At 34.3% G+C, this 19,279-nt stretch overlaps 1 protein-coding gene across 4 annotated transcripts in view; it reads left to right on the top strand.

Annotated features, from left to right (window-relative positions):
- SEMA3E (semaphorin 3E) overlaps positions 1 to 19,279 on the top strand; it is a 150,856-nt gene that overhangs the window by 106,416 nt on the left and 25,161 nt on the right. For all 4 annotated transcript variants that reach the window (XM_013180479.3, XM_013180480.3, XM_048062719.2 and 1 more), the window contains 3 exons: positions 6,143 to 6,236; positions 14,710 to 14,829; positions 16,869 to 17,011. In XM_013180479.3, the coding sequence (XP_013035933.1) occupies positions 6,143 to 6,236; positions 14,710 to 14,829; positions 16,869 to 17,011 (357 nt within the window). The remainder of the gene's footprint in view (positions 1 to 6,142; positions 6,237 to 14,709; positions 14,830 to 16,868; positions 17,012 to 19,279) is intronic.

The following is a 19,279-nucleotide window of genomic DNA, read 5'->3' on the forward strand; positions in this document are numbered from 1 at the left end:
GTCTTCTGATTTATTGAAAATTTTTGTGATTTTTCAGATTAATTTTTTTTTAATTGTGAAGTCAAGGTTCATCTTTCCTAGATGTGTATTTGTACTAAAAATGTTATAGTGCAAAAAAGAATTAAATCAAGATGAAGTTTTTTCTGTGGTCAAAAATATATCTTTATATTCACTAGATTTTCATTTCTCACATGAGAAAAAAATCCAGTTACATCAGTGAAGTGCTCTACAAATATTATATTTGATTAACATTAATATAAGTTCATTTTTCCTTAGGTTAGGTCATGTGAGTGTGCATGGGTGCATATAAATATGCAAAATGCCAGACTTTAAAGGTATAATGTTACATTAAACCATCATTAAAAATTATATGAATAAATGAGAAAGTACATATTTTTTTGTTTATAAATAGCATATTTGCTATTTTGAATACCTTGAAATTCTATTTTTCACAGAATAAAGTTTGTTACTGACTTGGAGATTTCATAAATTACATTAATTCCCATGGAGTTTAGAGCAGTCAATAGAGCTGCAATGTTGTCCCATTGGATACCAAACTTGGTGAAGTTCTTAAATCACATGTTTTCCGATGTGTTACTTTATTGTTTTGTTTCTTTGGTTTTAAGACAGTATTAGAAAACAATAACTGCATAGAATGAGTGAATCCAAGAATGATATCCATTATTTTGTGACAAGGGTCTGAGTGTAATTGTCATAAAAGTAATATACAAAGGCAAGTAACAAAGGCAAAACTGTAGTGGACCTCAATGGAAGTACCCTGTGAGAGAACATTGCCTTGCAAGTGAGAGTTAACCTCCCAGCTCTTGTGCACCAGTGTACACAGATGCAATGAAAGCTTCTGGACATGCTTCCTTCACAGTAGAAAGGTGAAGAACCCCTCAGGATCCCTCTCCTTCACATACCCCCTCCATTTGCAGCTCTCCTTTTTGCTCTGGGCTTCAGAGCCCAAATCCAATTACATTTATTGAAATCCCACTTTAACAGGTCATTTAATCAATCAGTCCATTAAGATATTCTTCCCTCATGAAGTCAGTCTGTCCCAATGTGTCCTGTCCTACCCCAACAGTTTTTCTTCCTCAATCAGAACCCTATGATTAAACAAGGTAAATCTTTAATGTTTATTCTCCCTACATTTTCCATATTAAAAAAAAAAAAAAAAAAAAGTTTTCATTCTTTCTCACACGCAATGCATGCCTATTTTATATTTTCACCATTCAACACTATTTGCAGGTGAACCTTCATAGTTTTTATTAGTTCTGTTTTAAAAAGTTTCAAAATATGTGGCCCCTAATATATGAAACACAACAAATAGCTCTTGCATATAATGCCATGCATACTCTAAGGTCATGTAATTATGAGATCATTAGAGCTAAGAATGAATTTTTTGCAGTGAGTTATAGTGATAGGAAGTAACATACCCAATGTTAAGAACTGTATTCACAAAAAAAAAAAAAAAGTATAGACATCTGTCAAAATACTTTAAATATGATTTACCATTTTTCAATATAAATAAAAAAGATTATATATATAGAATATAATGATAATAATAACAATAAAAAGGCACATCTCCTGGAGAGCAGACCTTGGTTTTACACTTTGCAAGTATGCATATACAGTTAAGAATGTAATTAAAGGTTCTGAAATTTTTTTAATTTCCTTTAAAAATGTCACTGTGGTATGTTTTAATTTTTTTGTTACCTGGAAAATATTAACAATTGAGAGTGAAAAAGAAATCCACTTCCAGAAAATCAAATTATTTTTTCTCATAAAAATTATATCATAGGAAATCCCAAACAAAGCCTCTATATTTTTTAAACCCCTGATTTAGTCAAAACATACAGACATTGCATTAAAGCTGAGAATAGGCTTAGGTACTTTGCTGAATAGCAATGGAAGAAAGCATATGTTTTAAATTAATCACATGCATAAATGCTGTCGAACCAGAGCAAAGCAGCTCTTGGCATGAGAGAAAGCAATTTTCTGCTACAAAAGTTAAATACAATCTTTAAATTTTAATGTCTCTGATTGACCTTTTCTTTCATTATTATTTATAACCTACATTCTTCTTCATTGTCTAAAATTATCAATTCATATCAAGTTAATGGTAAAATGCTTGACACCCTTGGAAATATCTTCTATCCTTTTAAACTACACAATTATTTTAAAGGTGTATAAGGTTTTCTGAGTCACAGTTATCATAAATCAAACCCAGAGCACCATTTTTTTCCAAACTACATGAAGAAATTAGTAATTCCACTCCCAGTTCTACATATATATTTTTGCATGACTTATATCCTAACCACTGAGGAGTGCCCATAAAATAAGTTGTGATGTTGAATTGCTGTGTTGGATAATAATGAGGAAACTGTCGGTTTTCTTCTGACATTTCTCAAAGTATTCCAATGTCACAAACAGCAAGGAGGGTTAGAATTATGGTATTAGCCTTCAAAGCTGGTTATTAATGTGTAACGCTTATTTCATTTAAATTGGCATCCTGTGGAAGCTGACACATTTAACACCTGATTTTCAGTCACTTGCTTCAGTAATGGGAATAACTTATTGCAACCATGGAATATTTGGTATGCTGTCCTAAAATGTGAAAGTAGAAAATCTCTCCTGGAGAAGTCACTGCTTACATTTTGCAGTGACTTTTCAGACAGTTTCATGCATCTGCAAGCATTTATGAGATGTGCATCCTGTTTTGTATCATCCTCAGTCAGACTGATGAGATCCATTTAGAAACATCTCCAAGTTACATTGAAATCCAAACTTTTGTTTACTTTCACTGTTAGCAAGGGTTTATATATTTAAGTTATAATCCTTATTCAGAAATTCCAGCTGTTAAAATATAGATAGTGAACGGACACTATGCATGCTGCCTAATGTTTTCATTCCATGGTTATACAGTTAGCTGTATTAAACACGTATATGTCATGAATGTTAAAAGAGATGGGCTTATCTTCACCACTGATTTTTCTAATTCTCAGGTGAATGGTTAACTACATTAGTAATTTTTTCATTGTCATACTAGACTTTGGAGTACAGTGACTCAAAATCCTTCCACATCTTCTGGAAGAATCCCACAATGCACCAAGACTCAATGGTCTGTATGAGTGGAGTTTTACCAGGAGAAGATCTGAATATGAAATCTGATTTATGATAAACAAGTGAGATCATATATTGTCCAGGGAAATTTCACTTTTTTTCCTCTATAGGATGAAATATGAACCTTACAATATAAACCACAAGATATAAATAACATAACTTCTACAAGTATTGATTCAAAATATTTTTGTTTCCATACTCGATCATTTTACCTGAGTATGTTTCTTCAATAAGTTACAATATTATTCCTTTTTTCCTATCATTGGCCAGCCCATTTTTCTTTTATTGTGGGAAAAACAATGGAAACTATTAAGACTATGAAATTATATTAAATTTGAAACTCTGAATTTATCTCTCCTTTTACTTCTACAACTTCTTTTTCTTTGTTAAGCTGGTCCATTGACAAATACTTTAGCTAAGGTCACAGAAGGTTAGCTCTCTCATGAGTAACTTTATTTTTAATACCTGATTAGAGAATAAATAAAATCAGACATTCTTTTATATGATATTTTATGACAATTATGAATTCCTAGTCCCTTTGTGTAATTTCAGAAAGTTTTTCTTTCCCTTCCTGAGTTCTTCTTGCTATTCATTTTCTACTGTTGACCCAAAATATTATGGTATTTAATTTAAAAATAAATAAATAATAAAAAAAAGTATGTATGTGATGTCTGAAAAGTGTGGAATGGGGTTGAGATTTCCACACACAGAGATATTTCTTCATTGTTTGACATTTACCCAAGAGCAGAGTGGGAATAGTTACTACTGATGTACAGTTGTAGCTGATAAAGCATAAAATAGTATTCTTGCAACACTGCTCTCTACCCAGAATGCTTATATTTTTGCTGCATCAGCTTTAACATCAGGCACAATTGTGGATAATGTGCCAGGTTTGGTCAACAAAGGAGCTTCTGGAGATATAAGATTCTGAGTGTCTTGTTACCTCACGGGCTTTAGGATTGATACTAGCTTTTGTGGGGATTCTTCTTGTTATTTTTATTTTGGTGTGGCTTTTTCACTTCAAGTAGATAAAAAAGAGATGTTTTATTTTCCAGAACTGCATTCTGGGTTACATTCCATTTCTATGGAAACTATCCTACTAATGGAATTCTTACTTTCTGGCCAGAAGTTGCAGGAAAAAAAAAATGTATTATTTAGACAGATGGGAATGAAAGATAGGTACTACAATATGACACATAGAGGTATTCCATTAAACATCCAGAAGTGGGCACTAACAGCTCCACAACTTTCCCACTTTCCTTATTATTTTATTTTATTTTATTTTATTTTATTTTATTTTATTTTATTTTATTTTATTTTATTTTATTTTATTTTATTTTATTTTATTTTATTTTATTTTTTAATTATCTTATTAGTTTTCCATCATATGCAATGGTTAGTATTTCTTCTACATCTTTTCTCCTTGTACATATTTTACGTTTCTTTTAGGAAAACATAACTGCCATGAACAGTTAGGAGCATAAATTCTCTACTTAAAGAGAAGGGAATATTTTTTTTGCTGGGAAGAGAGATTTGTAGGTTTTAGAGTTGGATGGGTGGACACAGGAGGGTGACCTGAATGGAGAGGGAAGCATAAAGCATTAGACGAAGCAGACACATAATCAAGTTTCTGTGCCTCTCAAAAGCACAACTTTCTGGGGACTGAGATGCATACACTGTAACACCTTCCCACAGATACTCCCCAAGATAAATGAATTGTAACCAACAGTAGAAAAAAAGAACTTGTTATAATGGCAAGGACTAAAAGATCATAAAACTACGCAAGGACTATCAGGACACAGTATGAAGAGGAAAAAAAAAAAGTTTAACATTTTTTATTTATTTTTATTTTGTCCAGTGTAGATATACTGAGACTTTTTTTTCCTTAGGAAATACTGAATTATTCTAATTTGCAGTCTAATGAAACCTGACTTTTATCATTAAAAAGCTCCTGGACCTCTTTGGGCAAGATCCAGGGAGAAATACAAGCAGATCCACATCAGAGTTCTGGGGGATTTGGAGGTCCTGCCGTTATTTTATGTCATGGAGGTCATTTTATGCCTTAAAAATATTATATTAGCAACCTGAATCTGAGGTTAGTTTACTGAATAGGTAGATTGAATTTATTTGATATGTTTATATAATCTGTATTTCATTAACCTTTTGAATAAAACTATTACTTCAAACTGGAACTGCTAGACTATTATAATGTTTCTTAGTTACACACTTGATGGCTGAGTGGCTTATGAAGATTTTATAGATGAGCTTTCTCTCTATTTCCCTTTTATTCTCCACCCAGGATTTTGTAATATTTTTTGTTGTTGTTTACACATTTTTTTAAAAAAGGTGATGGCTGTCACTTGGTAATTTCATCAGACAACAGTATCTATTGGACTCTTCTGAGAAAGATGAGACAAAAGTAGCATTTCAAATGAAAATTTGAATTGCAATTCTCAGCCTTCAAAGCCTTATACAAACAGAAATTAACAAAGTTGCCAATATCCTTCTTATGCTGATATTCTTTTAAATTTACTGCAGAAATCACATCTGCTCTGAAAACTGTATCTGTGGATTCATTCCTAAATACACTTTTAGGAAGAATATATATAAACATCTCAAAGCTACCAACAGAAGATAACACAGCATGATATATTTAACTACTACTGGAAAAAAAAATGTTTAAAGAGAGAAAATACATTCCATGGCTAGATATCTATCTAATGTTTAGGTGATTTGGAGAAAAGATAGAGGAATCTTCCCTCCCTACTCCCATAGAAATGAAACAAGTAAAATTTTACTGTATATTTTAATGACTTTTTTGGGCAGTGAAAACACAATGGTGATTTGTAGAAAGCCAGATAATTTTTACAAGTATATCAGTGAGCAACAGTAATTGCATTTACTCCCTAATGAATTCAATTCAGAACAAAAGTATTACAAAGTTAAAGTTGGTCTCTGAGGATTTTTTTATTTGCCTGCAGGGCTTATGCTGTTTTCTGTGATTTATTTTTTAAAGGATCATCTGTTTCAACTGGAATCGCACAAATTTGAGAGAGGACGAGGCAGGTGCCCTTTTGACCCCAGTTCTTCCTTCACCTCCATCTTAATTGGTAATGATCTTTATGTCACAACCTTCACAATCCTGTCAATCATTCATTCTGAGTCTCTTTCTTCAGCACACTGAAGGTGTTGTCAGTCTTTCACTGCAACGTTCTTCCACATGTCATACTTAATCCTCACAGTGTTGCCCACATTAATATTACATCCTAGGCAGCACTAACTTCAGCAAGAGTGCCTCACTGAAGTAAGTAGATGCTATATGACATGCACCATCCTGAAAAGGTAATTGATTGTTGTGTAATTTTGAAAATAATAATTTCCTGTTTTCCTTCAAAGCAAAGCAATATGCCTAGATTAATCTTTTACAACAGTGATACAAATATGCAAACCTAACCATTTTTCTTCTTCTGAGATGTAATCTGAATAACAGACATCTTGTAAAAACGTGAATTTAACTGTTTTTTGTATCTGAGGCACTTATTGTTTATATAAATTATAGTTTGGGGGGGATTGACACAGATTTATTTCAGTGCTGCCTTATAAAAAAACACACACAAAATGGAAGATTCTCTGTTTTGAGGGTTGATCTTATACTCAACAGTTATAATGAGAGAATTCAGTGTAAGTCCCTCAGTGCCAGAAAGCTGTTGTTAGATAGTGCTTCTCTGTGCCTTGCTGGTGAGTTTATCACGCTGGGCTGGGACCTTTGAAGTTGTAGTAGAGCAAATCATATGTTTTTTCTTCTGTAATGTGTTCCTGAAAACATTTTGTGAGATCAAGTAAACACAGTCTTAGCAATATTACAGTACATTGGCTAAAAATAGACTGGAACAGCAGGTAAAGGGTTAAACTTAGATACGGTTAGGGAGTAACACAGTGACTATGTGCTTTTAGGAAACATAAATAAAATGAAAACTGAGTATTCTAGAAGAATAGTCTGTGAAAGAAAGAACTAGAAAAGAGAGGTTAAGGAACAAATAATTTTAAAGTTTTTCAGGGAGAAAAAAAAAAAAGTAGAGAGCCTTTGATATTTCTATTGCATTTCAAATCTTAAAGTTGGACCTTTAATTTAAACAGTTAAAGTTTCTAATTATTAACTACAATGATATAGATAACCCTTGATTGTGAGGAAGTATTTGTCATGAGTGACAGATACATTTTTATAAGCATGGTTTATTTGTTCCTTTACATCAGCAAATCACAAGAAGAATATTTACCAATAAAGCCAAATTTCTCAAATTACAGCAACTCATCAAAACCTTGTTCATTTCCATTATCAAACATTACAACTCAAACTCTTGAGTTGGTGGTTTAAGAAAACATGAAAGAATCAAGGGGAAAAATAAAAAGTATTTTGACTGACCTTTCACAATCCATTACATACAGATTGTTATGCTTTTCTTCCACTCTTATTTCTAAATTGTTTCTAAATTTTTTAACAGATTCCAGTCTTAGCTCAGCCTGGGAACAAAGGCTCATCCCATGGAATTTGCTGTAGGCCTGAAACCTCATGGTCTAATCTTGAAGTCCTTCTCAACCTTTATTCAGACAGAACTAACTAAATAAATTAACCTGATCATGTTCCTACTGTGAGATCAACGTGAATTTTATTTGCTTAAATGGAAGCCAGATTGTCCCACTGAGCATTTCAAGACGAATGATTAGTTGTTATGCTTCTGGTCTGTTCATTACTTTGCCTGGATTATGGGAGGTCCTATGGATCCTCACAGCTTTAACTGAAAGAGAAATTCACTAAATAAGCTTTTCCTAATAATCGTAATCTCACTAAGCTAACATTGAAAGATTAACACAGAAAAAAAAAAATTGTTTTTATCAGCTCACTAGTACAACTGCAAGAAATAGACAATTTCTCACCCCATCATCAACAATAATATGACCTGAGAAAGTTATTTACTGGCTGTTTTTCAAGACCTCCACTGGAAATTCTATCATTTCAAGTGATCATAGAATATTTTTAAACCATAACAAAATTATTTATATTTATTATTTTTATTTAGAATTCTATTGAAACTGAACACTTCTAACACTTAAGAAAAACATCCTAAAGTGTTTTTTGTTTTGTTTTGTTTTTTTGTTTTGTTTTTAATTTCCATGTATTTCACTATATTCTACTAACCAGAGACATACAGTTTGCAGAATAAACAGAATTAACGCTGCTACTTAGAGGACAGAATATGTATACATTATCTCTGTAGGTATCCATTTAAAAAGGGTGGAAGACATTAACCAAATATGGTTAATGTTAAAGAATCTTTTAATTGACGTTTGAAATTGAGACTGAGACCTCTATCCCAAATTAATTCTAAAAGGAAGGGATGGCCCTTCATTCAGCCAAGCCCTGATATCTGCTCATGGTGGCCATGACCCCAAGGCAGGAGATGTCAACTCCTGCACCACAAACTCTTCAGAACTGATCTTCCAGTTTTCCCTCCAACACTTGCAGGCTGCATTCCTCTTCACATCCTCCAATTTTATTAGAAAGTGAAAACTACTGCTGGTATGAAGTCAGTGTTCTCTTGGAGACTCTACCCCTAGGCTGCACCCATTTAGGTTCAGACAATGTGCATATCCTTGAAAAGGATTCAGGCAAACCTGTTACCAAAGGCTTTCACATCACAGCTTCCTTTTCTTCCTAACAAAACAATCCAAAGTCTGCTTCCACCTGTGTAAGAACCATATCTAACTCGCATTAACACAACAGTCTACACCAGTGTAGCTATTGGTTAGCAGTGAGGATTAGACTAACAAAGAAGCTTTATCTAATTCTGATAAAAGTTTGAAAGCTCTTCATCTTGCAAGATCATTTGCACCATCGCTGATTAGAACCAGATTTAGATAGATAAATTTAGGAAGAAACAGAATCTATTGTGCTGTGTCTCTTTGCGTATTTTGACACTTCAGTTAAAAACCCACTTCAAGAAAACAATAATCCGTGACTTGGCTTTAAAACTATACATACATGCTGTTATATGTTTTATTACAGGTTATCTGACCCAGTAGTAAAGTAGCTTGTGATGAATTCCTCAGTTTATGAACAATTAACTTCTAGCAATTAATTGTCACTATCAGGAAACAGAATGGATGTTGGATGGCAAGCAGGCTGAATAAAATGTTCATGTCTAGATAAACTGCATTTTAAACTTTTGGACTTTTATTTCTAATGAACTCTCCCATCTGCTTTCAATAATCAAAACTATGTTTGAAATCCGTTCATGCACACTGATTAATTTAGACCACACTAGCTCTTGAAAGCTGAGAAATTAGTTTATGCCTATATTTTGTTACCTGCAATATTTCACAAGCATATAGTGATAAACTTAAACTACATTTGAATAAGTTTTTCCACCAAAGGAATCCATTCTGATAATTGTTTCTGTTCTTACAATTTTAGAACAGTTTAATGTATTTGTATATTTTCTTTTATTCTAGACAATTAACTAAAAATAATACAGTTTCTCTCAGAACAAAAGACTGATTGAGTGACAGAAAAGCACTTATAGTGAGAAAGTTTACTGACTAAACAAATGCTAATTTCTTTTGAATTTGTGGCTTTTTACTGGTAAAAGTATAGCTTTCTACAAATGTGAGCTAGTATTTTAATTGTAGTTGACACAGAAAAAAAAAGTTGACAAGAAAAAAAAAAAGGTATGGCTGACAGAAAAAGAAATGCATGAAAGATGATGTTTATATTCTATACCTTTATTTATAACAGAGTTAGTCCACTTTGTACAAAGTCATACAATGGTATTTCACATAAAAAAAAATACTACAGATGAATAGCTTATATCTACTTCATCTTCCAGTTTGAAGCAGGTACAAAAAGCATACTAATAACTAATGAAGGAAATCAACTTCCAAGGTGGAAGCAGCCTATTTATAAAAATTCATTGTATGAATTAAGTTTTTGGAATGAAATCACATGCATTTTATGTAAACTATACCAAATAATTTAAAATAATTGGGAATTTTTACACCGAGAGTTCCAAAACAGCATATATTTGTAACAGATTTCAGGCAAAAATCTGACTTTACTGTGGTCGTTACTATGTGGTAGAGATTGCTGTCAAGAAATATGGTTGGTCTGTTAGTAAGTCTGTATGAGATGGAGAAGGTCTGTCATATGTATCATTAAAGAGCGTGATGAAACCCCTTAAAGGAATGAAACAACAAAACAACATTAACAATGAAAAAATACCTTTTCTGATTGTGTGCCTTAGTCTGCTGAAACTAACAGTAATGAAAAGAGCACATAAAAAATTATCTGATAGTTTGGGGACTTCTGTGAAACAGAGACCCCAATAAGGACTGAAACTGGTATGCTGTAGATCAGTTATATTAAAACCAGTAAATATGAGCTCATTATTAATAGCAGGAGCCTCTTTAAACTAAGACATGAATGGATGTTAAAGTGAGAATAAAACAAACAAACAAACAAACAAAAAAAAACAACTTAATTGATCACCTCAAAGCACATTTGTAGCACACAACTTGTGTGTAGTTCACAGACACCAGAAAAAAATCAGACTCATGGTTTTATACATGCTCTAACTTTGCATATTATGAAAGGCATTTTGAGTAGATTAGAAACAAGTAAGTGTGAGTAGACCTAAACCTAGTGAAAAGAAACATTTGTCTTAATACTTCACATATACACATATGCTTGATACATCTTAAGATCTTTATAATCGTGTTTTTTTTTATGATTTCACATATACCCTAAACTCATTCACCCTGAAGATTATATATGGTTATGGTGTAAAACTGCCACATCCAGATAATTAATTAATCAACTAAAATAGGGAAATAAGTAACATTAAGGAATTGGTGCATAGTTCAGAGACTGTTATATAAACGTTAAAATTTTATCAATATTTTATCAGATCTTATGAATCTATTTTACTTTAAGGGTTATTTTCTAGGAATTCTTGATTTTAGAGGAAAAAAGTTTGGAATTGTTTGAATTATGCCCTATTCTTTACTCCAAGGATAGACTAGAATAGGGAAAAATATATATATATATATATATAAAAAAGTACCTTTAATTGGTCCCAACAGAATTTTAATGTATTTGTTTGCTTGAAACAAGTAGTAGCTAAAAGTGTGTGCACATCACTTGAGCTAAAACTGTTTTTTGGTTGGGGGGGGAGGGAGGGGGATTTTTTTTTTTCTTAAATAAGAAAAAAAAAAGGGGGTGGATGAAAATTTCCATTCTTGTCTTAGCAGGAGTAACTAGGCTGTGTTAAAACATAATTTTAGCAATCAATTTGTTTAGTATGTGTGAATATAATTCCTTACTGAATCTGTAATTTTACTGGATGAGACTAAGAGATGTGATGGTCTGTGAAATCACTCAATTTGCAGCTGATTTTCATTGGAAGACACTGGTTTATCAGTGTGATTTGCAGCACTATAAAAACCTGCAACTAGGATCGGAGTGAGTTGATATGTAGTAGTAGGCTTTCAGTGGAGGAGAAAAAGTAGAAATATTGCTAGGGTTTTTCAAAACTCAACTTCAGTTAGTTCTCTTAAGTTAGAATTATTCAGCACTTGTAAAAACCGAGTGGTGTTCAAAATTCATAACATAGATTTAAAGGACATAGGCAAAGGACTATTGTAGAGCAAAAAAAGTAGATCCTCTTAAAAGTGTAAAAGATCTCAGAATTACGTTGAATGTTCTTGAATTGAGATCTCTGCCAGACTCCTCAGTATCTCATCATCCTCGTTAGGCCTTCACCTGTCTGTTCACTCCTGTCACTTGTCTTCTGTTTAGATTAGTAACACTTGACTGAAAAAATCAGATTTAATTTCTGTATCTGTAAAATAGCTTTCATGGAACAATATCCATCCAAGACTGGGACTTCAATTTATTTATCCCAGGATCTCACAGGTAAAATTAGTGATAACTTTTTGGGTGTATGGTGGGATACCATACCAGCAGGTTAGTTATGCATACAGAATTTAGACCTATGTCAGACAAAATGAACAGGCTTCCCATCTGAACTTCTGAATATTTGTATGTATCCTGAGCACTAGCAAAATGTGAAGAATCATCTATCCCACACTGAGTTTTTTTCCATGTTTCAACACCACGTCGAAAGGATAAAGGAATCATATTTTTTTTATTACACATCACAAAAATTCGCCAAAAAAAGAACAAAACCACACACACACACACAAATAAAAATAAAATTAAAAAAATATCCAATGGAATTCTTAAAGGGGGATTTCTGACTAATGTAACACATTAATTTGTGTTGTAAGGATTGATTAGAACATTATTCAGACACTGGCAAGTTCTGTTGTTTAAACACCTCTGTGTTGTTAAAAAAAAGTTCTCTATTAATTCTGGTTAACTTCTGACACTATAACTTATATGTAGTTTCACTTGCCAATATTTTACACTAAATCACCAACATGTATTTTACAAGGCAATGTTCATTCTTCATAAAGTGAAGCCTAAGGGAAAGCTATGCTCAGCTCTGAATCAGCAGAGGTCTCTGAACAAGCCCCAGCCGCCAAACTAGTCTATGTTGTTCAGAATCATTATTTAGAGTTACTGTACCATTACATTCATATATATATATATCTCTTGAAAGAAACTAAACTCACACACTGAGGGAAACCAACAGGAAAAATTCTTGTTTTTCCTCTTTCTTTCTTTTTTTTTTTTTTGTATATATCTATATATGCCAGCAAATATTATTTGAATTGATTAGTCATGATTATTATTTTTTAGGACATAGGAAACCGCGCCACTGAAAACTCCACTCAGATTAGCCTGGAGCTGGAAATAATTTATTCCCCTCTTCTTGTGCAGTTTAATTCCTGCTGCATTATTTTCTAACATAAGGATGCCACCTAGTGACCGTCAGTGTCTGCTTTTAAAACTAGGCCTAAGAAATTTATAGTCTAATTCCAAATGGATATGAAGTATATTACTCTTAAAGCTTGGTGGGAATTGCACCCATGCATACAGAAGTTGTAGAATTATTGCTAGTATTTCAATACAGTAAAATATATCCAATATCATGATTATAGGTGGGTCAGATAGTAATAGGCCAGATTTCTGAACTAGAGATATATATATATCCTCTAGTTGTATCCAACTATATGTAGATTTTCAAAAGTTATTGATAATCAATATATCATTTATAATACTTCATTACACTTGCTTAATTCATGAGCACCACCTAAACCTTTTTGAAAATGGGCCCCATTTCTGCTCCCATAATTTTGTCAGCAAATATTCACCATCAGATATGCACGGTGAAAGAGTTCTCAGGTCCTGTTCCTACTCTGGTGAATATTTTAATGATATGAAGACAAGGTAATGATGGGCAAGGGCAAAATAAGTTCCTTTTCCTCTGTCTTCTGAACACCTAAACCCGTCAGCCAGCAAGATACACCCAAGACGCATTTATCCCAGGTAAACTGGAACAGCTCCAGCAGTCTGACTGGGGAAAAACAAAAACAAAAAAACAAAACAAAACAAACAAACAAACAAAATATTAAAAACAAACAAACAAAAAAAAAAACACCTCAGTCTAATAAAACTTGTGCTTGTTTATAGAAATCACTTTTAAATTGGCAGGTACTACTTCTTATCTCCCCAGCTCAGGAGAAAACTACATCCAGCCCTCATTGTTTTCAGTATGTGCTTCACTAATTAATCTTGTTTTCAGCCATGTTTTGCACAGAGCCAAATGTGACAACCGTCCTCAGAAAACACTTCCCTTTTTGAGGCTTATTCTGTAGATTCAAGCATGGTGGCACCTTAAGCTGTATCCATGCACTGTAGCCCAAATCAGTGGGTTGATGCAGCTATCATCATTCTTTTCCTTAGCATCCTTTGGAACCTGCTGCTGCACTTTCATTCAATTTCCTGGGTCCTGTTTGTTACCCGCTCACCCTTCTCTTTGTCTCTCCCCACAATTGCTATTGCTTTCTTGCTAGCCATTTCTCATCTCTAAAATACTCATAAACCCTACATCCAGTTCTGGGGCCAAGCAATCAGCTGTTCCTCATTAACAAGACTGGTGCACATTCAAAAACAAACCACTGATCGGAATCATTGCACTGGTGACAATTTAGGTGCTGGCAAAGGGTAGGTATGTCTAGGGCTAGACACTGTATGAGAGTGAGATCTTTGAACTTTGGTACCTGATGCGGCAAAATGTTGTTGTGGTAAATGTGGTTAGATGTTATTTTAATAACTTCATATTTTGTGTGTGAATATATCCCAAAGTCATTGTCAGTCTTGAAAATGAAGCTGAGCCCATGAATGAAATTGGAAATTCTTGACCTCATTCTGTTCCAACTGTAAGTGCCACAATGCTGATACAATATCTATAAACCCTTTGAACTGCATGTAATTTACTGACTCCTGAATTTGAGGCAATCCTAATGACATGTTTATAATGCAGTTCCCATCATTTGCAATGAAATTAGTAAGTAGAGCATTATCAAATTTGTTTGTTTGTTTGTTTAATATATGGTCTACAGGTGGTGAACTTTTTACTGGTCTCTATAGTGACTACTGGGGAAGAGATGCGGCTGTCTTTCGCACCATGAATCGTATGGCACATCTCCGAACCGAACCTGATAGTGAGCGCCTGTTAAAAGGTACAGCAAGTAGAAGAAAGAATGTAGAACCAGCAGTGTTTTGGATGACTAGAGAATTTCTGTTTAACCAGAAATTAAAATGACATTGTCCATGAATATGCATATCCAATTACAGATGATTATTTTTTAATATTTTTTTTCATGATTTTTTTCATTAACTCCTCACCAGGTTTAACAAATTGAAATCATTACTCTGATTGCATATTGGTTTTAATAAGTGGGACTTTGAAATCCTTACTTTTTTACTTCTAAAAATGTTTTCAATATATACTTTGGATATTCCATATTATTTCATGACATCAAATATAATTAAAATAATATTTTAAAATTCTCTAATTAATGGGAGATTTTAATTAGCACAGTGTTCTTTTTTTTTTTTCCTAGATGAGATCATTTAATCTTTATGTTGCAATCAAATAACTGAGTCGTTGCCAAGTTCTGTGCTAAAGAGGCGTCATACAATAACATAAAATAATAAAAATACAATAACCATGTAGTCCAATAGAACAAAAAATAAAGCAGATTATTTTAAAGAAAAACATAAAAATATTGCAAAAGAAAATTTCTGTGCTGGTAAGTTTAGGAAATATTTCATGCTCTTCGGTGAGGAATGTAATTGAATTTCAAAGCACTGAAGTTTCTGTGTAATGGAAAGCCAGAATCTTGATTTTTCTTACTCCAAAAGTATTGCAATATTTCATCATAATAGTGACATAATTACAGATAATGTTTGGCAAGAAGAGTTAATAATTTCCTTTTATGGTAATTCATATGGTGAGCATTATCTTCCCAGTGAACATAGCTAGAAAGGCCAAACAAAATTTTTTCCTCTCCAATTTTGAGGCAGCTCTCTCTTGAATCAGAAGAGAGAAAAAAAAGTTCTGCTACATGCTTTTGTTTGTTTGTTTGTTTTTGTTTTTCCTTCATAATTTGGCATCAAACTTGAATTAAATTCATTTCACAAAAATGTGTTTAGAATGTTATGATATCCACTATAAGTCCAATAGTTAGGTCGGTGCTGAGTGTTTAAACTGGCTATATATGGGTAGCAACAATCACATAGATGCTTTCAATATGCAAGCAAAGTTGCTTTTCTCTCTGGTAGATGTCATTATCTGTAATATACAATTCTCAGTATTATGGCCTTAAAAATAGTTTTTAATTTACTCTGTATTTGAAATTTAAGTTTTCAATGTCCTTAAATTGAATGTCCTTTCAATGTCCTTGAAGAACACATTAGAAAATTTACAAGCAAAAATTCTCTAGCAATGTCTTAAAACACAGTAACTGTTTTCATACAGAACAGAAATTTAGAAAATATTTACACTACCAGCTGCTTCTTAAGAAATCGTACTAATTGTACAAACGACATTCTCATTTTAAGAGCTTGTAAAAATTTGCTGCAATTCTGTGAGATGAAATCATTCACAGCTCAACTTGGTGTAGGGTTAAAAGGTATATAGAATAGACTGAAGTTTGTACTTAGGTTTCAACTCTGTAATGAAATGTCAAAGTAGGAAAATTTTAAAGGTTTTTATTTCATGACGAATATACACAATGTGTCTTCTATCTATGAAGATATGTGTCCATATAATGCCTATTAGCTGCACTACCGGGGATTTTTCTTTACCTAAAAGGCTATTTTTCCAAAGTTAGCATTCCTATGCCTGATTTGTATGGGACAAGAGATTGTTATGTGAATATTAGTGCCAGGTTTCAGCCTAATACAAATTAAAATACATAAACCCTGGAGAACAGAACTGGAAAGAGATCCTGCACATATACAAAAGGAATATTGATTTGTGAATTAGAGCTATAAAAATAGTTTGACATTAATGTATTCCACATGTTCTAAAGATACCCACCTACAAAAAAAATCATTTTTTTTTTCCATCACACTGTTCCCCTCAGGTCGTTTTCTGACTGACTCTTTCAGTTCATTTTTTTTTTCTTTTCCCACCAGTTGATTCTAAGAATTGAAAAAATAAAATAATGTTTTAATAAGCTTGACCTCAATTCATTTTTGTTTTCCTTTGAAGAACCAAAGTTTGTTGGCTCATACATGATTCCTGACAATGAAGACCACGATGATAACAAAGTATATTTCTTCTTTACTGAAAAAGCATTAGAGGCTGAGACAAGCAGTCATGCCATTTATACCAGAGTGGGACGTGTGTGTGCGGTAAGATCCTTTTTCTAACACCCCAACTAAATGGACATTTTGGTTGTTCTCCCCCAGGCAAATATAGCATCTGTTAATGTACATGAGAGTAAATTATAGGTCTGAATGAAAACCCTGCTTCTAAACAGCCTCAAACATTAGAAAATTCAAGTGTCCCAAAATCTGGGCTTAAAGTGAATTCAGCTGAGAGAGAAGGACAAAGTTCAGAAACCTTATTATTCTGCTTGTCCTATTGCTTGTTTCTTGAGAGAAGAGACTGACCGCTATCTCACCACATCCTCCTTCGAGGTAACTGTAGAGAGCACTGAGATCTCTCCTTTTCTCTAGGCTAAATAACCCCATTTTCCTCAGCCACTCCTCATAAGATTTGTTCTGTAGACCCTTCACCAGCTTCACTGCCCTTCTTTGGACATGCTCCAGCACCTCAATGTCCTTCTTGTAGTGAGGGGCCCAAAACTGAACACAGTACTCGACGTGCGGCCTCACCAGACCTGAGTAGAGAGGGACAATCATTGCCCTAATCTTGCTGACTACGTTGTTTCTTATACAGCCCAGGATGCTGTTGACCTTCTTGGCCACCTGAGCACACTGCTGGCTCATATTCAGCCAGCTATTGACCAATACCCCCAGGTCTCTTTCCACCATGAAGCTTTCCACCACTCTTCCCCCCAGAGTGTAGCACTGCATGGGGTTGTTGTGCCCCAAGTGCAGTAACCCAGCTTTTGTGCTTGTTGAGCTTCATAAGTTGGCTTGGGCCCATTGATCCAGCCTATCCAGATCCCTCTGTCTATCCTTCCTACCCTCAAGCAGAACAACAGAACAACCACCCAACTTGGTGTTGTCTGCAAACTTTTACTGAGGGTGCACTCAATCCCCTTGTCCATTCTTTATATAGAGACATTAAAGAGAACTGGCCCCAGTACCGAGCCCTGTGAGACACTATTTGTGACTAGCTGCCAACTGGATTTAACACCATTCACCACAACTCTTTGGGCCCAGCTACCCAGCCAGTTTTTTACCCAGCAAAGTGTATGCCCACCCAAGCCACGAGCAGCCAGTTTCTCCAAAGAATGCAGTGGGAAATAGTGACAAAAGCTTTCTTAATGTCTAGGTAGACAACATCCACAGCCTTTCCCTCATTTGCTAGGTGCATTACCTTGTCATAGAAGGAGATCATGTTCATCAAGGAGGACTTGCCTTTGATAAACTCATGCTGACTGGGCCTGCTCACCTGGTTGTACCATATGTGCTGCATGACAACACTCAAGATGATCTGCTCCATAATCTCCCCTGGCACCAAGGTCAGGCTGACAGGCTTGTAGTTCACCAGGTTTTCTTTCCAGCCCTTCCTGTAGACAGGAGTTATATTTGCTAGCCTCTAGTCAACTGAGACCTCCCTGGATAGCTAGAACTACTGATAAATGACAGGAGTGACTTCGTAAGCACTTCTGCCAGCTACCTTAGTACCCTTGGGTGGATCTTATTTGGCCCCATTGGCTTGTGTGCACCTAATTAATAGGTCGCTAACCATTTTCTCCTGGATTATGGGTGCTTCATTCTGCTCCCCATCCCTGTCTACCAGATCAGAGGACTGGATACCCAGAGTACAACTGGTCTTACTACTAAAGTCTGAGGCAAAGAAGGCATTAAGTACCTCAGCCTTTTCCTCACCCTACATCACTATGTTTCCCCCCAACATTCAATACAGGATGGAGACTCTCCTTAGTGCTCATTTTGTTGCTAATGTAGTAATAGAAGCATTTTTTTATTGTCTTAAATGGCAGTAGCCCCATTAAGCTCCAGCTGGGCTTTGGCTTTTCTAATGTTCTCCCTGCATAGCTTCACAACATCCTGTAGGGCTCCTGAGTGGTCTGCCCCTCCTTCCAAAGGTCATAAACTCTCTTTTTCTTCCTGAGTTCTAGACAAAGCTCTATGTTCAGCCAGGCTGGTCTTCTTCCCCACCAGCATGCACCCTTTTCTTGACACAACAACACAACAGCCACAGCAAAGCAGGATTTAAAGTTGCTGAAAATTTGTTAGAACACCTTATAGATGCTTGCCTCAGACTTACCCTAGCTGTATTAGCTCTACAGATAGATCCAGAGCCTCAGTTTCTAAAAAAAAATATTCATTAAACCTTGCACTGTGCTTCTAAAGCAAAGCTAAACTTTGTTAATATACTCACTACATCCAGTTAACCAAAATGAGAAATAAGAAGGCCGGCAGCAGCTGTATATTTAACCTGCTCAGGGATGCAGTACAGAATTA

The sequence above is a fragment of the Anser cygnoides genome, chromosome 1, assembly GCF_040182565.1.
Source record: "Anser cygnoides isolate HZ-2024a breed goose chromosome 1, Taihu_goose_T2T_genome, whole genome shotgun sequence".
NCBI lineage: Eukaryota > Metazoa > Chordata > Aves > Anseriformes > Anatidae > Anser > Anser cygnoides.